The following is a 25,433-nucleotide window of genomic DNA, read 5'->3' on the forward strand; positions in this document are numbered from 1 at the left end:
CTCCAGCACAGCCACACTCCCACCCAGCTTGGGCTCACCTGGGAACTGACTGAGGGTGCCCTCGATGGTCTCGTCCAGATCAGCAATAAAGAGATTTCACTGACCTGGCCCAAATCCTGAGCCCTGGGGACACCCCTGGGTGTGACTCCATTCCTCAGCTGCTCTGAGTGCCAGGGGTTGGATGAGGGAAATGGTGGGGTGGGGTTGGGGACAAAGTGTGATTGATTGTCAGCCATGAAGGGTCTTGATTTTCACATCTATTCAGACTGCATTAGGAGGTGCTGGGGGTCAATATCAATTGGACATTGCTGATATCAATCTATAAACAGGAAAAACTGGAAAACAAAACAGGACAAAACAGTTCTCTCTGCATAGTTTTCAAAACAGTATATTCACTTTAAATACACTACTGAAATCTGTCTAATTCATCACAGAAGAATTGAAAACTTCAATTATTCCCATGGGCTTTTCTTGTTTGGAAGTTTTAAACAAATCGTTATGAGCCTTTCTCACTGAATTCCTGAACTGAAGAGCTCAAGAAAGAAGAGGCCTGTGGAGTAGTAAAATTCATCAGCAACCTCCAAGTGGCTGAGGACCCATCCCCATCAGAGAAGCAATGACCAGAAATGGGCACAGATTAGTTTGTCCTAGATTAGGGCAAATTTGGGAGAAGACCTCCGGAAGGAGCCCCCAGAAAGCAAACCTTCACGGCCCCTTCCCCATCTGGTTCGGGAAGAACTCCCTGGGAGAGAAGTGGAAAAAAACCTGTTTATTTAACAAGCAAAACACTCCCCAGTACAAAAACAACACCAGATGACAAAACACTTTCACCGTTCTGAAGAGATGACAAATTCAGAAAGTCTCTCCTGGGGGTGGTCGCCCAGTTCTCGGTCTCTGGGGCTGGGGATGGCTGCTGCAGGTCACAAAGGGCAGACTCTCGGTGTCTCTTGGTGTTTCCCAGGTCCCGGTCTGGAGCAGGTTCAGATGATATTCAGGAAAGGGAAAGGGAAGGAGGAAAAAAACCAATCCAGGGTAAAAATTGGACTGCATAGCCTAGCTAAACTAACTAATAAGCAAAAGCAAAAGAAAAGCGAAAAGCAAGCAAGCAAGCCAAGCCTCTCCTTTACACAGACCATGGGGGGAGGTGAGCCGGCTGATAAAAAGACAAAACAATCCTTGACTTTCAGAGTCAGTCCTGAAGGTGCAGAACATAGTATCAAGCATAAACAGAACACATGACTGGGGATACAAGCACCATAACGTCACCTTAAGACAGCTTTGTGGCTGCCCCAGCTCTGGGATGGGCCCTGGGCCTGGAGCAGGAGCAGCTCTGGAGGGCCCCAAGGCCAGGCTCTTGTGCTGGCCTGGGCAGATGGGATGGCAGCAGGGGCTGCAGAGCTCTCAGCACCTCAGCCCGAGGGGAGCAGGGCACCCAGGGAGCCTCCTTTGGCCTTGGCCAAGCCCCTTCCCCCATGGCTGGGGCTGAGTCCTGGCTGAGCTGCAGCTGCTGCTGTGCCCTGGCCAGGGGCTGAGGCCGTGGGGCCAGTGGCCAGAGCAGCCTGGGCTGAGCAGAGCTGTGGGGCCAGAGCCGGCTGGGCTGTGCTGGGGAGAGGCCCTTGGTGCTGCACAGAGCTCAGGGCAGCTGGCAGAGCTTGCAGGGAGCTGGGCTGGGCTCAGAGAGCCTGGCACAGAAACCATCAGTGTCCATCCCAGCCTGGCTGAGCGTGCAGGGCAGGACTCAGCCCAGGCCTTGTGGGGCAGGGCCAGCGCCTGTGCAAGGCATGGAAAACAGGCAAGTGCCCGAGAGAGGAGGCTGCTCTGTGCCCTTGGGGGCATGGACACAGCAGGAACACTCAGGAGCCCAAAGAGCCTCCACGGCTGTGCTGGAGACCAAGGCTGGAGCAGGGAAATGCAGGGCTGCTGCGCCATGGGGAGGGCATTGAATCCCAGCACACACCTCAGCTCTCTGATGGTCCCGGCACCATGCTGGGCCCTGTTTCAGGCTGGAGCAGAGCAGATGTTGATGGCACAGGAGCCCTGCGGGGCTGGCAGGGACCTGCAGCTTGCAAGGTGCTCTGCTCTCCCTCAGCTCCTCTCTGAGAGATCCAATCCCATCTCGGCAGCTCAGGGCACAAGTGGCACTGCCTGGTCATGGGCACACAGCTGGTGTCTGCCTGGAAAAGGGCACAGGTTTTAGTACTTGTACATTTCATATTATACAAACACATTTTTAGTATCTGCATCACTTCAGTACTTTTAAGAGTCAGCAATTTTCTGATGTACTGATGGCAGAATGACAAGAAATACTGATCTTCCCATCTCCTTGAGTCACCAATATTCTGTTTATTCTTTCCTCTCCCTCTTCCTTTAGGTGTTTCCAGTTCTCCTGTTGAAATGGCCATGTCTAAGGACATCTCTGCACTAGACCAGGTGGATCTATGTACTTCCCGTTGCGCCCAGATTTCCCCCTCCAGGTGCTTTCTGGTCATTCAAATGTCTCTCAATGGACTGGTTTCACTCTTTGCACATCAGGGAGTGGCCCAATCTTTCTGAAGTTCAAATAAATATTAAGTATATCTTACTGTTTTTAAATCTATCACAGAATTACCATTTCTTATGTCTTTGTCTAAAAATGTTCCTGTACAGAAGTCCCTTGGGGGGACATCACAGAGAGCTGAGGGAAGAGCTGTGATGGTTATTAAAGTGTTCAAATGTTCAACTTGTGTTTGTTGGCAATGTATCTATGTACTTCCTATTGCACCCAGATTTCCCCCTCCAGATGCTTTCTGGTCATTCAAATGTCTCTCAATGGACTGGTTCTACGCTTTGCACATCAGGGAGTGGCCCAATCTTTTTGAAGTTAAAATAAATATTAATTACATCTTACTATTTTTAAATCTATAATAGAATTGCCTATTCTTATGTCTTTGTCTAAAACTGTTCCTGTACAGAAATCCCTTGGGGATGGGGGACATGTCAGATGCTGCTGGGACATCACAGAGAGCTGAGGGAAGAGCTGTGATGGTTATTAAACTGTTCAAATGTTCAACTTGTGTTTGTTGGCCAGAAACCTTTCTGTGCCTCTGAGTGTCACCATCCCTGAGCCCAAAGGACACAAACCTGATGAGTTGTGGTTCCCACTGCAGGGGCACTTGGACCTTGGCTCTGCACAGGAGAGCTCTTCATCCACTTTCCCTCTTTTCCTCTCTCTGGGCATGGAGGGAGCTCCTGACTTCAGCCTGTGACTCGTGTGTGCCAAGAGCAAATCTGGGCAGAATCGGGGCAGGGAGGGTATGGGGGGACCTTGGGATCTGTGCTGGGCACAGAAGGTGTTTTCCATTGCTCTGAGACTGTCTGCTGTGCAAAGTGGATTTAATATCCAGCAGAAGAATGACTTTTGCATTTGATGGAGCTGTGCGTTCCCTTGGGTTTGTTGGCTGACAAGAAATGAACATCCCTCTGTGTCTCGGGCAGCTCCTTGTCCAAGGAAAGCAGGTGGGAGTTGGAGCCAAGGAGCTGAAACCTGCAGGTGCAGCCTGGGCTGGAGGGAGCTCAGATTTGCACAAGGCTGCTCTGAGTGCCAGGGCTTGGATGGGGGAGATGGTGGGGTGGGGGTAGGGACAGAGTCTGATTGATTGTCAGCCATGAAGGGTCTTGATTTTCATATCTATTCCAACTGCATGAGGAGGTACTTGGATTCAGTGTCAATTGGAGATTGCACATATCAATGTATTAACAGGGAAAAAAAACCTAAACACGATCTGAATAATGGTTTCTCACTATCTTTGTAAATATAATACATTCACTTCAACTACACTACTGGAATCTGCCTAATTAACCACAAATTATTTGAATACTTACATTATTCCCAGAGGTTTGGCTTGTTAATCTGTTCTGAATGTTAATGAGCTCTGGGACACTGAATTCCTGAACTGAAGAGCTGGAGGCTGAGCAAGCCTGTGGAGCAGTAAAATTCAGCAGCAGCCTCCAAGTTGCTGAGGATGTCAGCAGCCCCCACTGAGGCCATCCCTGCCCAGAGACCGTGGGGGAATGGGCAGACAAGGAGAGCGTCCCTGGGGCTGGGGCAGCAGAACTCAGAGGCACCAGCGGCTCCAGCTGGGAAATGGAGTGTGGAATGGGGCTGTGAAAGCCCTGCCTGGGCTGTGCCAAGCAGGACACACAAGCCCTGACTCCCATCCCCCAAACAACTCTCTCAAGGAGACATTTAAGAGGAATTGCAATTGTTTGTGTCCTCTGAGTTGGATGCACTGGAGAAATACCAACAAGAGATTCTCAGGAGCTCCAAACAACAAAACAGCCTTTACTGGCAACTTTAGAAAACCAGAGAAACTTTGGTAAAAGGTTTAGCATGACATTCAATCAACAAAAACACTTCCCAAAGCATTACCTTGGCCCATTCAACTTCACAGACTATTAGTTCATTCAATTTTAAGTTAATCAACATTTGCACAAGGACCGAAATAGAAGAAAGAGACACAGAAAGAGAGACAGACAAAAAATATACAGAGAAGCACACAGACAGCTACCAAATCCTGGATTCCAGCTGGGTTCAGAGAGAAATTCCAAGAGGAGGTAGGGTCAAGATGTGTGCTTGCCTCATGGTCAGCCTTAATTTTCCCTTGGTGTTCCGGGGCCCTTCCCCCAGGTGGGACTTGGGGTCATTTGGTCGCTCAGGAGCTAGGCTGGGGGCTCCAGAGGTGGCTGTGGAGCATTGCCTGTGCTGTGCCAGGGACTGGCAGACACTGCTGGGCTGGGATAGAGGCTCTGGGGGGATTGGGGTTCCAGGGCAGGGCAGGGCTGGGGTTCCAGGGCAGGGCAAGGCTGGACCTGCCCCTTTCTCCCCACACATGAAATGTTTCCGGCCAACAATCTCCTCCCGTCTGTCACAACAGGCAGTGTTGGAGGTGAAATCCCAATTCTGGCCATAGGCAGCTGGACGAGAAGGACAGTTCTTTTCCATAGGAATGAAAGCCCCAGGTCTTGCCTCATTTCTGATTTGATTGCCGGGATTCTGTTTGGTTTTGTTGTAGCTTTGTTTCCTTTTCTCTACCTGAAGTGTCCAGTCAGGAGTAGAGTGACTCTTGCCAAGGAACTTTGTGGTGCTGTCGCTTAATATTAAATCTGGTTTTTGCTGATCCCTTGCTGGGGATTTTTTCAGTGCTCTCAAGCCCTCGTTGGTAACAGGGTGAAGGAGCCCTGGCCCAGGCTCTGGCCCTGGGGGACACGGGGACACTGCCGGAGTCCCTGTCCCCCTGTCCCACCCACCACAGCCCCAGCCCCCGTCCCCGTGTCAGGCTCTGGGGTCGATCTCGTGGAACATCCTCTGGGGGAGGCTGCGGCGCCGGGGGCGGGGGGACCCGGAGGGACAGGGGACCCCGCTGTGCACGAGCAGCGTTGGACTTCTCTGGGGGAACTGGGAGGGGGGGCAGGGGTGGAGTGACCTCCCCAGTGACCTCACACAGCCCCTGTGAGGTCACACAGCCCCTGTGATGTCACACAGCCCCTGTGATGTCACACAGCTCCTTGTGATGTCACAGAGCCAACTCTGAGATTTCACCCTGTGATGTCATACAGCTGCTCTGTGATGTCACAGAAGACTGTATCACCCTGCAATGTCACTATTTGTTCTTTGGTGTCACAGCCTGCTCTATGACATTACACAGCCACCCGGTGATGTCACAACCCACTCTCTGTTGTCACAGAGCCACCCTCTATGATGGCAGGATCTGCTCTATTACCTTATACCCTTCTCTATGATGTCACGGCCTGCCCTGTGATGTCACAACTCCCTCCATGATGTCACAAAACCCTCCCTGTGATGTCATGCTGCCACTCTGTAATGTCACAGCACACACTTTGACCTCACTGCCTGCTCTATGATGTCATACAGCCATGCCATGATGTCACAGCCTGCTCTGTGATGTCACACAGTCCCCTCTGTCATGCCATAGCTGCTTGATGACCTCACACAACACACTCTGGGATGTCATAGCCCAATCTGTGACCTCACACAACCCACTCTGTGCTGTCACACAGCCCCTCTCTGACATCACAGCTGCTCTGTGCCTCCGTGACACAGCCACAGAGCTGCTGCGGTGACACAGCCCCCTCTGGGACACCCCACAGCCCCTGCCAGTGCTGAGCCCCTGTGAGCTCTGTCTGTGCCCTGCTCGTGTCCCTGGGGTGCCCTGGCAGTGCCCCAGCCCTGCTGGGCTGTGCACAGGAGCTGCTCCTGGCCAGAGCTGTCTCTCTGCAGCGCTGCCCTTGCCAGGAGCTGCCTCGGGGCCAGGAGCCCGGCCCAGCTCAGCAGCACAGACACAGCACCAGGACTTTAATGACCTCTGGGGCTGTGGTGCTGTTTGCATCAGACCCAGTCCCTCAGAGTGTGCTCAAAGAGCTTCTCAAGAACTCAAAAAGTCAGATTCAAAGTCCAAACTTTCTTTAACTGTTAATGGGTTCCACTCAAGGACACAATTCATATCAAAGTGTCCCCAGGCCCCAGGCAGTGATGACAGGTGGGGACAAACAAGGCAAAGGTGTCTCTGGCGCTGAGCAAACCTGGATGTGTTTCAGGAATGCAAAGGGCCAAGGCTGAGCCCCAGCCCCAGGCAAGGCAGATCCTGTCCCTCCCTCCTTGCTCAGGGCTCTTCCCGGGATGGGCACTGGCATGTGGGGATGTGCCATGCCAAGGGCAGGACCATGGGGCGGCCCCTGCCAGGCTGCTGTGCAGGGACAAGGAGGCAATGAGGCCCCAGGGCTGCAAGGGTCACTTGTCCCCTCGTGGCCTCAGGCCCAGGGCCAGCAGCCATGGCCAAAGGGCTGCACAGGTTGGCTCTGTCAGGGCCTTGCAGCTGCTGCACATCCCTGTGCCCTCTGCAGCCCAGGCTGTCCTGCGGTGTCCCTGCCCTGGCCTCTGTCCCTGCAGGCTGTCGTCATCCCCCGGCTGCCCCACCTCGCTGGCCCCTTCCTTTGCTGACAGCTCTGCCTCCTGCCTGCCCCTGCCTGGCCACACAAAGCCTTGGCCTTGAGACCCAAAGGGTTCATTCCATTTTTACCGTGCCTGTGAACTTCCAGCACAGGAAAAAGGCATGCAGGGGCTGCTTTCCCAGCAAGGATGGCTGGAAGAGAAGAAGAACACATCTGGCTCAAGGGTGCAGTGATAGAGAAAACAAGGACTGAATCTGGGAACTTGGGGTGGGATTTATGGAAATGGGTAAATTGTAATTGGCATTTAGCGACTGTATATGAACAACACACTGGTAGAATTACATGTCCACGTCAGGTTAGGATTTATCCCTCACTGGGCCTCAGGCCTCAATAAATGATCCCCTCTTAAATAGCAAATTAGTGTTAAGGAACCTCATTCTGACATTTCGTGTTTCAGAAACACGTGGCTTTTGCTCCTCTCTTCTACCTGAGAGCTTCCTGGGCAGGGGCAATTCTTCCAATTGCATCGGCGAGGCTATGGCTCGAAAGGGCAGCGAGCAGATGGATTCAGCTTCTCCTGGCAGCCCCTGAGATGCCAGTTGTCATTTGTGTGCGCCGAGGATTCCGCTTCAGACTCAGAACTTGCGCAGCTGCTCCTCGGGCGCTGCTCGCACGCAGGCACAGCGGTGCTGCAGCAGCTGTCCCACACAAAGGGAGGGCTCTGGAGCCTCCCCAGGGCCACCAAGGAGCGGAGGAGGGAATGTGCCCGGCATCTGCTGCAGGACCGTGGGGCTGCGGGGCATCCTTGGGTCTCTTGGATGGGGGAGGGAGCGGGGCAAATGGAATCCAGATGAGACAGGGATCAGACAGCCCCACGCCAGGCAGCGTTTTCTCCTCTGAGAGCTCCTCCGAGCTGAGCGAGCTGGTGAAGCCTGCGGAGCAAATGAGACCCGGGAGTGAGGGAAAGGCTGGCTGGGAAGGAGTCAGATAAACCCGTGTGGGCATTTCCCTTTCCAAGGGGCTCCTGGGCAGACAAAGGGGACAAGAAGGAGGCCCCACCTCATGACATTCCCTTTTTTCCTTCAGGAGCTCTATTGCAGTCACTGCATACAAGAGTTGACTTGATCCCCTTGATGCCAGGGAGCGCCAAGAGCTTGAACCTCGCTGGAGTCCAGCCCTGCCTGCCTATCACTGAGCAGAGGGAAAAGATGAAGAACCTGGGCAGGGCTTGAGCCAAATTGGCATTTTGCCACTTGTTATTTCCTCCCAGCTTTTGCAGCAGGGCGACAACCCCATGGCTGCAAACCACTCCCTTTTGCAAGGCAGACGTGGACCTCACTGGTAGCTCAGGGCTCTTGAAGGGGCTGCTGCAGTTGGCAACAGGAGCTGTTGTTGAACTTTTAACATTGCTTAACCCCCCCTGCCAAATGCCATCAAGTGGCTGAGGAAGGACACAAAAAGATTAGCCTGGAGGAAGGGAGGCCAAAACCTTGGAAAAGGATGAAAGAAATGCTGTGATCGTGACATGACAAAAAAAAAAACCAATTTATTTTTGACAGCAAATGAGCACCCGCTGCCCTCCAGCCCTCCCAGACTGGCAGGCCGAGCGGAGCCGTTTCCATGGCATGAGGTGCTGGCAGCCTGTGGAGAGAAACCAGAGAGCCACGGTCAGTCACAGAAGGCTCCTGTCCCCCTGTCCCACCATGGCCTGGGCCCGGGCCAGGCTGCTGGCTGTGCTCAGAGCCCAAACCTCCCGAGCCATTCTCTGTTTGGAGAGAAGGGCAGCGTGGCAGGCCATGTTCCACCTCCTCTGCTTAAGCACAGCACAGCAGCCTCCTCAGCAGCTGTAAGGGCAGGATGCCCGTGTGCCTGCTGCCCTCTGCCCGAAGCCCTTCTGCCAGCCCAGCTGTGGAGCCGGGTGCCCACCTCTGGAGACCTGCTGCCAGGAGAGGAGCCGATTTCGCACGAGGTCCTCGTTCTTCTTGAAGGGGATGTCCCCGCAGACCGTGGCCCCTGGGGTAGCGCTGGCACTGGAGGTGCTCCAGGGACGGTGCAGGCGCTTCCCCGTCCGGTCCGGGCACCAGGTGTAATCTTCCTGGGAAAACAAAGAACAATTTCATGAAATCAATTCTAAACAAGACCTGGAAACAAGAAGAAGCTACAAAGCCTGTCACCGTTTCACGGGCCTGAGGAGGGTCTGAGCACTCCATGCGAGAATTAAACCTGTCCATGGGTGGGGAAAAACCCCACCTTTCCTGCCCTTAAACGCACCCCTTCCTCAAGGGCCTGCAAAGCAGATCAGCTGGGGCATGGCTTCAGAACCCGTCCCCCTCTGCTGCCCCCATCCACATGGATGGATGCTTTGTCAGGCTGGCTGCCCCCACCCCAGCCCATGCCAGGCTGGCTGGCAGAAGCTGTCAGCAAGGCCAGGAGCCGGCTCCCCTTCCACAACACCCGTCCCCTCTCCCACCAAAAAGCAGCTTGGCGGCCGGGGGAAAAATTAATATTCCCCAGGGCCGCCAAGCGGGGAACCTACGGCGCGTGGCCAGTCCGAGCCCTGCCATGCCTGGAAGCTCGAGCATCCCCCCGCCCCTGCGCCGGCTGGGGACTCATCTTGATTTCATCGGGGCGCAGAGCGTGTCCTCCAGGAAGGGGCCGCAGCCAAAGCCACTCAGCTTTGCCCCGCCAGCGGCCAGCTCGAGGATGGTGTTCCCAGCTCCATGTGGTGCTCCAGAAGAACACGCCAGCTATGCCTCGGCTTGCGGGCTCATCTCGATGCCATTGAGCTGCAGGGGGATGTTTCCCCTGTTCCAGTCCGTGGCACCTTCACCGCACTGCCACCCCTTCTCCAATGGGACGGGGAGCACTGAGACGCTCCCTCCACAACTCGCTGGGGACCAGCGGAAGCATCTCCTTGGCTGCGCTCTCTCCTCCGGGCCGCGGCCACAGGGAAACGCTCCGGGGTTTTCTTGGAGTGCCACGAGACATGTGCAGCGGGTACTTGCTGGGCTCCTGGATCCTACTGAGCAGAGGGATGGATCTCTGCTGTCTCCTGGGCCAGGCAGGGCTCCTGCAGCCAAGAATGCTCAAAAAGGTCTTCCAGTGATGGCCTGTCTGCGGGTTCCATGGATAAACACCACCTGATGAGGTGCTGGCACTCTGCAGAGAAACCAGAAACCGCCACTCAGTGGGACAAGGCTCCTGTCCGTGCTCTCCCACATTCCATGGTGCCCAGGCCACGCTAGGAGTGCTCGGAGCTGCAGCCAAAAGCTTCCCATTGATCCTCCCTTCCGGAGGAGAGCAGCCCAGAGGCACACGTGCCACCTCCTCCAGCTAACCCAGGAGATCAACCTCCTCACTAGCTGCTGGAGCGGGACGCTTCTGTGCCAGCTGCCCCCTCCCAACCCCGCTCTTCCTCCCGAGCCTTGAAGGCGCATCCTCACCTTGAGACACCCGGGGTGGGAAGAAGAGTTGGCCCTGGACGATGTCCCTGTTTGTATGGAAAGGAAGGTCCCCGCAGACCAGGTCATAAAGCAGGATGCCCAGGGACCAGATGGTGGCTGGCTGGCCATGGTAGCAGCCAAAGAGGATCCACTCCGGTGGGCAGTACTCCGGCGTTCCTATGGGACACGGGCACAGCTCATCAGGCCCATGCTGCTCCCTCCCTCCCTCCCTCCCAGCCAGCTCCCGTTCCACAACAGCCAGCTCCTGCCCCGCCGAAAAGCAACTTGGCTGCAGCCAGCTGAAGAAGGATTCCCCCTCCTGCCCTTTCTCCCTGCCTCCCTCTTCCCCCTCTGCCAGCAAAGGGGGGAACCTCTGCTGCCCGGCTGGGCCCCGGCTTTGGGCTCACCTGACATCCGGGTGTAGAACGTGTCCTGGAGGATCGTGCCGCAGCCGAAGTCGATGAGCTTGGCCTCGCCCGTGGCAAGGTCGACGAGGACGTTCTCGGCCTTGATGTCGCGGTGCAGGACGCCGCGGCTGGTGCAGTGCCGCACGGCCTCCAGCACCTGGCGGAACAGCCCCCGCGCCACGGGCTCCGTCAGGAACCCCTGCTCGGCCAGGAAGTCCCAGAGGTCCTGACAGCGCTGCGGACGCTCCATGACCAGCGCGAAGCCGTCGGGCAGCTCGAACCAGTCCAGGAGCCGCACGATGCCGCGGAAGCCAGGGCACGACACCATCCACAGTAGCGCCAGCTCCATGGGCACAAGGGCGCCGTTGTGCTGCGGGGGGACCGCGATGCCCTCAGCGGGGCCGATGCTGCGCCGTGCCTTGGGCATCCCCTGCCCGGCCCCAGCGCCGCTGGCTATTGCCCGGCCCGGGACGCTGCGCGGCCCCCGCTCACTCCCCGCTCGCTGCCCTCGCAGCGTTCCGGCTGCCACCCTGCCGGGCCTCGCCCTAGCCCCGCCCGGCACGCCCCGCCGGCTTCTCCCGCTGGCCCCGCTCACTCACCAGCCGCGCCCACTCCGAGATGCGATCCCGGCGCACTCGCTTGATGGCCACCTGCAAGCCAAGGCGAGCGCCGGGCTGAGCTCCCCGCCCGCCGCTCGCCGCCCGCCGCCCCCTCCGCTCCGGCCCCGTCTCTTACCGGGGCGCCGTCGGCGAGCCGGGTCCCGGAGTAAACGCTGCCGCAGCCGCCGCTCCCCAGCAGCGGGCCCTCCCGGTAGAGCTGCTCCAGGGCAGGCTTCTCCGTCCGTGGGGGCGGCACCGCGCTCCCGCTCTTCTGCCCCGGGAACCCGACCGCCCGGCGCGCTGCTGCTTGCCGAGCCGCCCCGGGCTGCGGCGGCTCGGGGCCGGCGGCCGAGCTGAGCAGCGGCGGAGCTCGGAGCGGGGAAGCTGCTGGCGACGCTGTCGGGGCCGGGGCGGGCGCGGGGCGGCAGCGGGGCGGCTGCGGGCGGAACCGCGGGAGGGGCTTGGTTCGGGGCCGGGGCCTCGGCCGGGGCCAGCCCAGAGCCCGCGCCAGGCGGAGCCAAAAGACCGCGCTGCTCCGCCAGCACCAGAGCAAGAGGCACTTCCAGAAGTGCCACAGCCAGTACGGAGAGAGCCCGGCCGAGGCGGCTCCACGGCGGGACGGGCAGGGCCGGGCACGGGGCGGCCCCGCCGAGCGGCGCCTTGCGGGACGCGGCATGAGCCGGGCTGGGAGAGGCAGAACACGGACGGGACGGGACGGGAATAGAGTGAGTGTGAGAGGGAGAAGGGGATGGGGAGCGAGTGGAAAATCGAGCGGAAAACCGATCGAGAGAAGCGCTGCTTCTGCTGCTGCTGCTGCTGCTGCTGCTGCTGCTGCTGCTGCTGCTGCTGCTGCTGCTGCTGCGGAACCGCCGGAGCTCGCGAACGTTCCTCCGTTGCCTCCGCGAACCCAACGGAGGAGCCGCCGCGCGCCCCGAGGAACGAAAGAGAGAAACTGACAAATAAAACCCCAAAGTAATTCCTATTAAAGAAGTAACCAAATCAAACAATGTAGCAATAAAGAAGCGTGTTGGCTTGTGGCTTCTTTCTTCTTTGGCTGAGACGAAGCATTTCACGGGGAAGAATTGCCTCTTCAGACACTTTTGCGAGAGTGGACAGGAGTGGAGCATTTAATTTTCAAGTAGAAAAGGGAAATCGTATCAGTAATGTCATCTCTTTTCATCCTCTGTTGAGACAGTTGCAGGCTGCCAAAAGACATGGTCTGCAATGTGGAGCTTGGGGCCAAGATCCTTTTTCTGCCAGAGGATGAGGAGGGGAAGTATCCCAGAATCATGGAGTCGTGGCATGGTTTGGTTTGGAAAGGATCTGAAAAATCACACGGCTGCAACCCCCCTGCTGTGGCTGGGGACCCCTTGCACTAGCCCGGCTTGTCTAGAGCTCCATGCAGCCTGGCCTTGAACACTGTCAGGGACGGGACAGCCACACCTTCTCTGGGCAACCTGTTCCAGGAGAGAATTTTTTCTGAATTCCTTACCTAAACCGACTCTCTTTCCACCTGGATCCATTCTCCCTTGTCCTGTCCTTGCCTGCCCTCATACAAAGTCCCTGTCCATCTTTCCTGTAGCTTGCCCTCAGGTACTGGAAGGCCACAGTTGGGTCAAGTCTAAGTCTCTTGCCCAGGTTGAAGAAGCCAAGCTGTGTCAGCCCTTACTTGCAGGAGAGAAGTGTTCTAGATATATATTATAATATTGGGTTTTTGCAAATATTAAAATGGATTTTATATATGTGATGTTAAAGTAACTTTGTTCCAAATATATAGTTTTTAATTTTGTTGTTAATTAGGCTTAGACACAGTAGTGCAATAGCTGATGGAAGTATGCTTGTGTTAAAATGCCTGCTTGGATGGGATAACATCCAATGAACACAGGATGAGCACACCTGTACAGATCTGCCAACCATCAGCACTCACCGTCTGAAGGCAGTGCGGATCAAGGCCCGAACTGGAAGGGATAAAGAGAAGGAGCCAAACCCCAGCCAAGGAACACGCATGCTCTGAAAAGGCAGACCCAAAGAGGGGCCATGTAAAATATTTGTTGGAAAATGTAAACTCGTTTATGGATATGCATAAGGGGCTATGAATATGCAGCAGGCTGGTGTAAGGGAAAAGGTATTTAAGGGGGATCCCTGAAGGTAACAGGGTGGTCTTGGCTGAGTGCCAAGATGCACCCGGCCATAAATAACCTTTGCTCCATGGTCCTTGTCTCCTATTGTCTTTTATTAAACTTTTTACATTTTGACAGGAGAGTGAACGTGTTTTTCACATGGACTACATATGCTTATACAAATTCTAGGAAGACCAGTAATTTTTTCTACAATAATTGTGTTAATCATCACAAACGAACATCCATTTTGCAGCATCTCTTGTTAATAGAAGTTGATTCAATCTTCTTTCTTGATTCAGTCTTCTTGCAGTCTTCAAAGCTCTGTTTGTTCTTGCCAAGGCATTCTGATTATCAAATTTTTTATGCTAATCAGGTCTGAAGTACATCAACTCACTTCTGTCCTGGCAGCATGGGTGTGTCAACTCAAGGAGGGAAACACTAGCCGAGAGGATTACAGTAAGGTGAAGGTAGACTCAGCCTCCAGTGACCGAGCTGCCGGGTATGATCTGTCAGATCCCCTTGAAGGTACCTCTAGTATGAATGCCCAGGGAAGAAAGGATAACCAGGGCTAGAGGGGCCCTGCCTCGAGCCAGGGAGAGGCACGGGAAAACCGGATCTTTGGTCAGTGTAGATCTGATGGCCTGGCACATCAGAGCCACAAAAATGCGACACCTTAGTTGATACTGGAGCGCAGTGTACCCTGATACCATTGGGACATGTGGGGGCAGAACCTGTTTCCATTGCTGGGGTGACGGGGGGATCACAGCAATTGGCCCTGTTGGGAGCCGAGGTGAGCCTGACTGGGAAGGAGTGGCAGAAACATCCTATTGTGACCGGCCCAGAGGCCCTGGGTATTCTGGGCATAGAATTCCTCCAGAACATTCCCGAGTACAGCCAGATTGTGAGCCCTCCCTACCTGGTCACCTACAAGAAGAACGATTTCCTCTGGGGCCCTGAACACCAACAAGCTTTCGCCCAGATCAAGCAGGAGATTGCTCAGGCAGTTGCCCTTGGCCCAGTCAGGATGGGACCAGAGATGAAGAATGTGCTCTACTCTGCAGCTGGGAATGATGGTCTGTCCTGGAGCCTTTGGAAGAAGGTGCCTGGGGAGACTCGAGGCCGACCACTGGGATTCTGCAGCTGAAATTACAGAGGGTCTGAAGCCAAATGCACTCCCACAGAGAAGGAAATCTTGGCTGCCTATGAAGGAGTTCAAGCTGCCTCCGAGGTGATTGCCACAGAAGCACCACTCCTCCTGGCACCCTGACTGACGGCACTGGGGTGGATGTTTAAAGGAAAGGTTCCCACTACCCTCCATGACACTGCTGCCACATGGAGCAAATGGATTACTCTCATCATGCAGCACACCCGGATTGGAAACCTGAATCGCCCTGGGATTTTGGAGATAATTACAAACTGGCTGCTGGTGAGAACTTTGGTCTCACTGACGGAGAGCAGCAGGAACAAGTGACAAGGGCTAAAGAAGGTGCACCATGCAACCAACTACCAGCAGATGAAACTCGATACGCTGTTTTCACTGACGATTCCTGTGGCATTGTAGGGACGAAATGGAAGTGGAAAGCAGCCGTATGGAGCCCCACACAACACGTAGCACAAGCTACCAAAGGAGAAGGTGGATCAAGTCAACTTGCTGAAGTCAAGGCCGTTCAGCTGGCCCTGGACATTGCTGAGAGAGAAGTGACCAAAGCTCGACCTTTATATGGATTCTTGGATGGTAGCCAATGCTCTGTGGGGCTGGCTGGAAAGGTGGAAAAAGGCCACCTGGCAGCGTAGAGGAAAACCAATCTGGGCTACTGATGTGTGGAAAGACATTGCCTCTTGGGTAGAAAATGTGTGTGTGAAAGTCTGTCATGTAGATGCCCATGTCCCCAAGAGTCGGGCTAATGAGGAACACTGAAACAACGAGCAGGTAGATCAGGCTGCAATGATAGAGGTGTCAAAGATAGACTTGAATTGGCAACATAACGGGGAATTGTTCCTAGCTCAATGAGCCCATGATGCCTCAGATCATCAGGGTAGAGATGCCACCCACAAGTGGGCATGAGACCGAGGGGTGGATTTAACCATGGACAGTATTTCTCAGGTTATCAATGACTGTGAGATGTGTGCTGAGATCAAGCAGGCCAAGCGAGTGAAGCCCCTCTGGCATGGTGAGCGGTGGTCCAAGTACAGGTATGGGGGGGCCTGGCAGATTGACTACATCACACTGCCCCAGACACGCCAAGGCAAGCGCTACGTGCTCACAATGGTAGAAGCCACCACGGGATGGTTGGAGACTTCCCCTGTGCCTCACGCCACTGCCCGGAGCACCATCCTGGGCCTTGAAAAGTAAATCCTGTGCAGGCATGGTACCCCTGATAGGATTGGGTCTGACAACGGGACTCATTTCAAGAACAGCCTTATCAACACCTGGGCTAGGGAACATGGCATTGAGTGGGTGCACCATATCCCCTACCATGCACCAGCTGCAGGCAAAGTGGAGAGGTACAATGGACTGTTAGAAACCACCTTGAAAGCATTGGGTGGGGGATCTTTCAAAAACTGGGAGCAGCATTTAGCAAAGGCCACCTGGTTAGTTAACACCCGAGGTTCCACCAATGGAGAGGTCCTGCCCAGTCTGAGTCCCTGAATATAGTAGACGGAGATAAAGTCCCAGTGGCACATATCAGAGGTTTGTTAGGGAAGACAGTGTGGATCAACTCTGCCTCGAGTACAGACAAACCCATTTGTGGGATTGTCTTTGCTCAGGGACCAGGTTGTACATGGTGAATAATGCAGAAATATGGAAGAACTCGATGTGTACCTCAGGGAGATCTCATATGCAAATATCACTGTTTGTTGGATGTTACTGCCACTGTCTTTACATTAAACCAGACAGACATGAGACAGAAGGAAATGTGTAAGTGTCGAAGGTTTGAGCAAGTGAGATAGAAGGAAATGTGTGTCAAAGGTTTGAGCGAGTGAGATGGAAGGAAATGTGTCTGAGTAAGTGAAAGATGGAAGTTTTTACTTGATGAAGTTTTTACATGACGTTTGGTAGTTATGTTGACGATTCGGAGATAAGGGGTGGAATGTCCTAGGGTGATGTTATGGTGCTTGCATCCGCAATCGTGTGTTCTGTTTATGCTTGATGTTATGTTCTGTGCCTTCAGGACTGGCTCCAAAAAGTGAAGGTTTGTTTTGTCTTGTTATCAGCTGGCTCACCTCTCCCCAAAGTCTGTGTCTAGGAGAGAGGCTAGGGCTTGCTGGCTTTCTTGCTTGCTTGCTGGCTTGCTTGCTTTCACTTTGCTCTTGCTCCTGCTTTTTGCTTTTGCCCTTGCTTTTGCTTATTAGTTAGTTTAGCTAGGCAATCCAATTTTTTCCCTGGACTGTTTTTTTTCTTTCCCTTTCCTGAATACCATTTGAACCTGCTCAGGACTGGGACCTGGGAAACACCAAGAAACACTGAGAGCCAGCATTTTGTGACCTGCAACAGCCATCCCCAGCACTGGAGACCAATAACTGGGCAACCACTCCCAGGAGAGACTTTCTGAATTTGTCACCTCTTCAGAGCATAGAAAGACTTTTTGTCATCTGGTGCTGTTCATTTTTTGTGCTGGGGAGTGCTTTGCCTGCTCAATAAAAAGGTTGTTTCCACTACTCTCTGAGGAAATTCTTCCTGAACCAGGTGGGGGAGGGGCGGTGGGGGGGTTTGCTCTCTGGGGGCTCCTTCTGAAGGTTTTCTCCCAAATTTGCCCAAAACCAGGACACATTACTACATCAGCAGGCTGTTCGTTGGTGAGATCCAGCAGGGCCCTGTTCAGCCTGTGCTCAGCAAACTGACTGGCCATGAGCCACTGGTGGATGTACCTCACCATGGCAGGCACCTGGCGAAGGCAGGGGAGACTTGGAAAGCTGCCAGAGGGAGGAATGTCCCCAGCTTCCCCAGGGAAGTGCTTCCCTTCCCACCACACTGCCATGGCCTCAGAGGCTTCCAGTGACCAGTAGGCATGGCTTGGGAGGCCAAGCAATTCCTGGGAGGATGAAATCCTGGCCACAGGCTGCTTACTTGCTTTGGATTGGAAAACCCCTCCTCTACGAGCATATCCAGCAGGGCAGCACAGGTCTCCTGTGCAGGGCCAGCTCCAGCGCCTTCTTCCTCTTCCTCCTCACAGGCCAGCTTGGGCACTCTCGTGGGTCTCTGCTCCATGTCAGTGACTGGATTTGTGGCTACTTGCAGGAGAGATGCCTCGGAAAAGCTCAGAGTCAGCAAGGCCTGCAGTCATGCCTGGAAGGCACCTTCAAGAGAGAAGCCTCAGGAATGCTACAGGACAGCAAGTCCTGCACTCTGGTCTCCAGGGCTCCTGCCACAAGGACAGGAGACTCCTGTGAAGGATTGTGGTCTGGCCTCAAGGGCACCGGTGGCAGGGATGGGAGATGCCTCTGGGGCACCAAGTCCCACAGTCTGCCCTCGAGGACACCTGCAGGATAGAAGCCTCGGGGAGGCCACGGTTCACCAAGTCCTGTGGTCTGGCCTCGAGGTCAGCTGCAGGAATAACACCTCGGAAAAGCTCCGGGTCAGACACGAAAGAGTGCGCTGTGCGGGGGCTCCTCACGGCACCGCTCTGTCCCGACCTGTCCCGTCGCGTGCTCCGAGCACTGTGGCGTGGTCTTGTCACCACCAGCTCCTATGTCACCCCGTGTCACAAAGGGCCCTTGGACATGCTGTCCCGTTCCATGCCACGGTGACCGTGCTGCACCGTGTCACAAAGGGCCCCTGCACACACTGCCCCCTGCCCTGGGGCTGCCCCCAGCCCACCCAAAGTGGATCAGGTTGGAAGGAATCCCTCACCCCAAGTGTCTAAGACAGCCCGACAGGATCTTTAGGAACTGCTCAAACCATCAGCAAACTCTGCCCTGCCCTGCAGGCTCAGGGCAGCAGAAGGAGCCCCCAGGGCTGTCGACGCAGCCGCGCTGGGAGGGGCACGGGGCCTTCACAGAAGCTGGCACGGCCTCCTTGGGACACGTCCCAGCTGGTGGCCATCCTAAACCCGCGGGTGTGACACAGACAAGGAACGTGTGGGCCAGGGCAGGAATGCTGCTCTGACCCCTGGGGCCCGGGGAGCGCTGACATCAGCAGGTGTGGCAGAGTCCCTGCCCAAGCAGACCTGCCACCCCCCGAGCCCTGGCAGCACCGGTGCCCATCTCCTGCCCCAGAGAGCTGTGCCCATGGGGGGCTTCTGTGCCAGAGGGAGCCAAAGCCGACATGCATTGGGGGCTGCACTCCTGCCTGCAGGGGCTGTTGGCAGGAGCACCTGGAGCAACTGCTGGCAACACTTGGTCTCTGTCAGAAGCTCTTACTCCATGCTGAAATTATTTTCTCATTGCAGTTATTGCCTTCAGCACAAAAACACATTAGCGGTGAAGGCACAGAAGAGTCTGGCAAGTAAGAATCCTCAGTTCAGGAAAGCTTTACTTCCCATTGCTCAACTCAAGTAGTTCCAAAAAGTTGCAAACTTCCCAAATTAATTGGGATGGCCTGGGGAGGTGAAGAGTTGGAATTTTGCTTCCAATCTCAAAGCAGCAAATCATTTGCCTTAACCTCATCCACTGAGGGTCACTTTACAGAACAGAGCACTACAGAAAAAAAGGGCAAAAACAAGGGCCATTCTTTGGTTTTCTATGTAGGGATGATAATATCCTCATTCTCTTAAGGAATAAAAGCTCTCAAGAAATAAGAGTCCACTCAGTGGTACAAAAGTGGCCAAAAGAAATTAGTAGTTGGCAAAAGGGCTAATCCTCCCCCTGGTACAGAGATCTGAGTGGCCAGTAAAATACAGCTCTCCCCTCTTGTTCCCTGCAGGACAATCAGGACCATGAAGAGGAAAAGTCACAGATATTCTTTCTGCCCTCCCTAACCAAAGCTGTGCCAAAGCACAGATGCTGCCTTCAAACTGACTCAAATTCCAGCCTAGACCTCTCACCTTCCAGACAACTCCTTCTCCAACACCCCACCAGCACCAAGCCCCCCAAACTCCCGCATAGAAGCCCTCAACACCCCGCCAGGAGCCCCAGCTGTCCCCGTCCCTCCGCAGAGCTTTCCCACCCTCCAGCAGACGCCCTGGTTCCCTGCAGGTGCCGTGGGATGGCACTCAGGAGGATCTGCTCCAAGGCCTTCCCCTGGAGCACGCTCAGGCTGCCAGGCCTATGGATCCTGGATCATCCTTCCCACCGAGCCTTCCTGTGCATGGCTGCTCCATTTGCACCTTTGCGCTCAGCTCGGACTTCTCCACTTCACCAGGAGTGCTGGGAAAGGATGGAGAGCAGCCTGGCAAGCTCTTTCTGCAGCTCCCTCTTTACCCTCGGGGAGGGAGAACATTCCACAGGAAAGCAACTGGTGCCACAAGGAGCGGGTGGCCTCAGGCACCTTTGGGGATGGAACAAGGCCTTGGTTTGACATAAGTAAGCACAAGACATTCACATGAGTAAACAAGTAATTAGCACAGACATGCCTAAGTACTTAGCAGCAGTTAGCATAACAAAAACCTGGCAGGCCTAACTTGACATGAGAGTGACCTGACAAAAAGCTTTAGACACAGTCTACCAGAAGAAATAAGGGCAAGTGTGGAATCAGCCCTGTGCAGGGAAGCCGTGAGGAAGACTTTGTGCTGCTTTGGGGCATCGAGACCGCTCCTGGCCAGGGCCTGGACATCAGCTTCAAGTATGGGAATCTGACACAATGTATTTCCAACCGCCTGCCTATGGAATCACCTCAGCAGTGTAAAGATGGATGGTGATTTTGATACAACTCCTACATCAACCCACTGAAATTTATATGTGGCAGAGAAACACTTTAGTGGGGTGCAGACGCCTGCCCTCCTGCCAGGTCAATAAAAGGGCTTTTGGCTGACAATGCATTTGTCAGCTGATTTCTTTGAATTAGGGAGACGCCTCAGGACTGTTGTATCCTGAGGGAACACCGTTGGCCTTGGCCTGTAGGCACCTGCACAAGCTTAAAATCAGCTGCCTCATCTTCCAGGACCTCTCTTGGCCAGCATCCTGACGTGGATGGAGGACTGCTGTGAGGCACTGCTGGGACCCAGCGGGACAGGACCGGCTGTCTCATGTCCACGTAGCACCCCTCACACAGCCAGGGCCATCCCGAAACCAGAAAAACACTCACGTGTCAGCACAGGGGAGCAAGGAACACTGGGCTCCTCTCAAGTTATCTCAAAGTTCGAGAATCCACCACAGCACTGGTAAATTTTTGGGTGGACCAAGGACTTTGAGTATCAAAAGGGAAACTCAAATCTGTAGGGAGGGAAGTAAAATGCCTAGGACGTGAGATTTGTCAAGGGAGCCAGCAGCTGAACCCTGAGAGAATTGCAGGAATAGCCTCACTCCCATGACCAAAAACTAAGAGAGAAGTCAGAAGGTTTTTAGGCCTGTTGGGATATTGTAGGCTATGGATTGAAGGATACATGCAGGCCATCAGGTTCTTGTTTGAAAAGTTAGTAGAGGAAGAGATTAGGTGGGAAGAAGATGACAAGCAAATTTTGAAGCTTTAAAGCAAATATTAGTCAGTGCAGCAGCACTGAGTCTTCCTGCCTTAGACAAACCCTTCTATCTGTTTGTGGATATAGAAAAAGGGGCAGCACATGGAGTGTTAGCCCAGGACCGGGGAGGATCCAGGAAACCAGTGGCCTATTTATCAAAACTGCAAGACCCTGTCAGCTGGGGGTGGCCAACCTGCATTCAGGCGGTGGCAGCGAGCGCCCCACTCGTAGAAGAAAGCAAAAAATTAACCTTTGGGGGAAAACTGAAAAAATATACCCCACACTCAGTAAGGAGTATCCTCAGCTAAAAGGCTGAGAAATGGCTCACTGATTCCCAAGTACTAAAATATGAAGCCATGTTAATAGATAATGGTTTAGAGCTAGTCGTGAGTAACCAACTCAACCCTGCCCAGTTTTAGATGGAAAACCAGGTGAGGAATTAATATATAATTGCTTAGAAGTTATAAACTATCAAAGTAAAGTAAGAGAGGACCTAACAGATCAACCACTCCAGGTGGAAAACGATTGTACATCGATGGATTTTCACGGGTAATCCAGGGCACAGGGTATTGGGGTAGGCTATAGCAGATGAAGAGTTAGTGACCCTAGAAAAAGGAAAGTCACCTTCCAACTGGTCAGCCCAAGCATGTGAGTTGTATGCCCTTAAGTGAGCTCTGGAAATATGAACACAGAAAAGAGAAACAATATATACAGACTCAAAATATGCTTTTGGAGTAGTGCATACCTTTGGAAAAATTTGGGAAGAGAGTGGGCTATTAAATTCAAGGGGAAAGGAACTAAAAACTTATTTTAGAAGTGTTAGAAACATTACAATTACCAGAAGAAGTGGCAGCAGTATATGTTAAAGGACATAAAAAAGGTGTGACTCAAGAAGCAAGAGGGAACCATTTAGCAGATTTAGATGCTAAGAATTCAGCCGAATCAGGGACAGGAAAACTAATGATAGCATTAACCCCCATGAGAGAAATGCAAGAAGTCCCCGTATTCAGTGAGACGAAAGAGAAAGAATTCCTCAAAACAGGAGCCAAGAAAGATAACAAAGGGAAGTGGAGATTAGCAGATGGGAGGCAAATGTTGAATAAACCCCTTGCCAGGAAAATGCTAGAAGGCATACATGGAACAACACACTGCGGTACACAAGCGCTAAGTGATCAATTTCTAAGGTACTGGGCCTGCATAGGAATTTTTGGGATAGCTAAGCAGGTAATTGAAAGGTGTGTGATATGCCAACAAGTAAATGAGAAGGTCATGAGGAAAACACCAGAGGAGGGCGAGAAGTAGCCTTACAGCCCTTTCAAAACATCCAAGTAGACTTTACCGAGCTTCCCCAGGTACAACGGTGGAAGTTTTTGCTAGTGATAGTAGGTGACCTGAGTCATTGGGTAGAGGCGGTACCCACGGTTAAAGCCAATGCCAATGCTGTGAGTAAAACACTTCTGGAATCAATCATTCCCCAACATGGGATGGTGAAGAGGATTGATTCAGACCAAGTGTAAGAGGCCGTCTGAAGCCCCCACATTTGTCTACCGATTGCCACAAGGAGAAACCCCCTTCCCCACTGCAGTACCGGCTTGGAGAGAGCAGCAGTGCAGGTGCAGCTGCTGCACTGTTACATTAGCTGTTCCGAACAAGGCCTGGCAAGGACTTGGCAAGGACTTGGCAAGGAATCGGCAAGGACCTGGCATGAACACAGCAAGGAACGGCCTGGTGTATCTTTGCCCACTCTCCTCCTGAAGCCGAATGAACTTTTGGGGTGACCCTAGTGGTGTCTCACTGAAGACCTCTCATCTGCCCCATTACCACTGTGACAGACGGATGGAGATGGAAAACCCTCCTCCCAAGGACTGAGACTGAGACCCCTACAACAGGGAGTGGGGAAACCACTAATGACATGACCTGTTCTTCTTCAGTAATTCCAATGGACTTATTCTTCATTGTGTTCGTCCTGCCTTGGTGGTTTCAGTGGAGTCACTTGTTCCCCTGCAGCAATTGCAACAGACTCTCATTGTCCTGCATGTTCCCCCCTTTTTTCCTCCGTGGAGTATTACTGAACCCCTGAGTTGACCAGGACTTTGAAGACTTCCCTGACACAACCAGACGAATCCCCATCGTCCGGACCAGTGAGGATCTCGCCTGTGTTGGTAGCTATTCCCATCCCCCTCTTTTCTCTCTCTCTCTCTCTATCCTTTTATCTCCTTTCAGATCCCCACTATCACATTTACTGTTTTGGCCCCTAATGAAGGTGCATTTGTTGGGATTACCTAATAGTCCCTTGTTGTTTGCCTTATTGCACTTTTGGGATCGGTGAAAAGAACCATCACGACACCCCACACAAGCGGATCGTGACACCAAGGAACTCATTGCACCTCTAAAATATTGCAAAAAGTTGTTCAAACCCTGGGAGTAAATGGGAATTACATACTCCATGGCATCCACAGAGTTCTGGTCACACTGAGAGGATGAATCAAACTCTTGAAAGAGCTCTAGATAAGCTAATGATTGAAACCCGAATGTCATGGATAAAATGTCTCCCTTTGTCCTTATTAAGACTTAGAACTCAACCCCAGTCAGATCTGGGGGTGTCACCCTATGAAATGATATTTGGGTTACCCTTTTTGACCTCACCCCAGAGGGTTGCCACCTATGAGGAAGGGGAAGCCAATGCCAAGAAATACGTTATGTCTATAGCAGAAACCTTAGAAGGGCTAAGACATAAAGGGGCAATTTCTCAAACTACCACTCTGGATTTCAGAATCCATAACATTAATTCTGAGGATTTGATCAAGTAATGATCAAGTCATGGAGAGATCAGCATTTAACTCCTCAGTGGGAAGGTCCCTTTTAGGAACTGCTCACCACCGAATCAGCCGTGTGAACTGCAGAGTGGGTATGGACTCATGCCAACAGATGGACTCATGCCCACAGAGTTAAAGGCCCAGTAGGAAAAACACAATGAGTGGACTGTAACATCCAGGCAGGGTGAAACGAGATTGACTCTCAGGCAGAGACTGAAAGACAACCAGAAAAACACCAAGACGCCCAAAGTCAAGCTTCCACCAGCCAGTTTGAGAACTGTCTTCCTGTTTTAATGGGTGAGAATTACCAGCACCTGTTGAGGGGAAGTACACAAGGGACCGTAAAAGGTAATGGGGCAGCTTCTTTAAGAAAATAAGACAAAGGAAGGAGGGCAAGACCCCTTTGTTTGCTACCAAGAAGATGGCATAGCCCTGCTGTGGGTAGCAACCCCGTAGTTATGGTAAGGTAGGGACAAAAGGCCATATCAGACCACTGTAATTCCCCAACTGTCTTTGAATACAACAGGGACTGGAGGGTGAGACCGAGCTGGCCTCTGGACCCCTAAGGTACAATGACTATGGGTAGCAACCACATAGGCATGATAGATGGGAGTCAAAGCCATCCTGGACCTCTGTTAGGCCCTTTTGTCCATTCCAAATAAGTGAGTCTAAGGAAAACCTGAGATTTTCCTCCTGTTCCCACTGTCCTTGCCCACATCAACAGATGCTAGTATGACTCATTCAAGAGAGAGAGAATTTTTAATTAAATGTTCAAGCAAAATGACATATAGAAAAAACATGGGGGTTTGTTATAGATGAGTAATCCTATGGTTGACTCTCACAATTAAGGGGTGAATATTAAGTATATGTTAAGAGAAGTTTTGTAGGTGTATAGTTATCTTTCCCTTCCCCCTTGCATTGTTATCACGGGATGCCCTCAGTAGTCAGGGCATTTGGGAGGGTCGGCTTGTTGCTATGGCAGCGCCTGAGCTCCAATCAAGCTGTAAGAAAGTGATCTCCACCACTGGACAGCGAAGGAGGAGTGGATTGACAAGACTTTGGGAGGGGCTGGAGGTATAAAAGACAGAACATCCATTTTGTAGATGAGCACACGGTGACTGAATCCTTTGCTCCTGGCACTGTATTCTTTACTTTATTAACTCTTCTGTTGTATTTTGATAAGGTCTTAATAAAACCATATACATTTTTGAAAGTGAAAATTGTTTCTCACATGGGGTTGGGGAATGTGGGGCAAGGTTGTCCACACTGGGTCAGACCTCAAGGTGAAACTTCTCTGACCTGGCCAGACCTCCTTAGGAGGGGCCCTACATCAATATCAATCATAGAATGCAGCAATCAGCTCTTCTCTAAAGAGAACAGCAATAAAAGACACTCTTTAAAATAGGAATACATATTTCTTAGAAGCTCTTTGAAATATTTCTCAATAACTGTAAAAGGAAAACTTCTTAATAAACTACATTAGAGCACAGGGGAATCAAGGCAGAGCCATGGCTTCTCAGGATTTACTTGATCCGAATGAGCAC

General features: G+C 52.9%; 1 protein-coding gene and 1 long non-coding RNA gene across 2 annotated transcripts in view; one reads left to right on the forward strand and one right to left on the reverse strand.

Annotated features, from left to right (window-relative positions):
• LOC137467810 (uncharacterized) overlaps nucleotides 1-25,433 on the forward strand; it is a 332,764-nt gene that overhangs the window by 134,600 nt on the left and 172,731 nt on the right. The gene's annotated exons all lie outside the window — the stretch shown is intronic.
• LOC137467812 (serine/threonine-protein kinase pim-1-like) lies at nucleotides 7,584-12,073 on the reverse strand. Its single transcript, XM_068179229.1, has 8 exons — nucleotides 11,534-12,073; nucleotides 11,398-11,448; nucleotides 10,799-11,168; nucleotides 10,392-10,568; nucleotides 9,995-10,107; nucleotides 8,875-9,043; nucleotides 7,825-7,880; nucleotides 7,584-7,646 (listed from the first exon to the last, which is right to left on the reverse strand). Exons 1-8 carry the CDS (start codon nucleotides 12,071-12,073, stop codon nucleotides 7,584-7,586), a joined length of 1,539 nt encoding a protein of 512 aa, XP_068035330.1.

Source organism: Anomalospiza imberbis, unplaced genomic scaffold, assembly GCF_031753505.1.
Source record: "Anomalospiza imberbis isolate Cuckoo-Finch-1a 21T00152 unplaced genomic scaffold, ASM3175350v1 scaffold_80, whole genome shotgun sequence".
NCBI classification, from domain to species: domain Eukaryota; kingdom Metazoa; phylum Chordata; class Aves; order Passeriformes; family Viduidae; genus Anomalospiza; species Anomalospiza imberbis.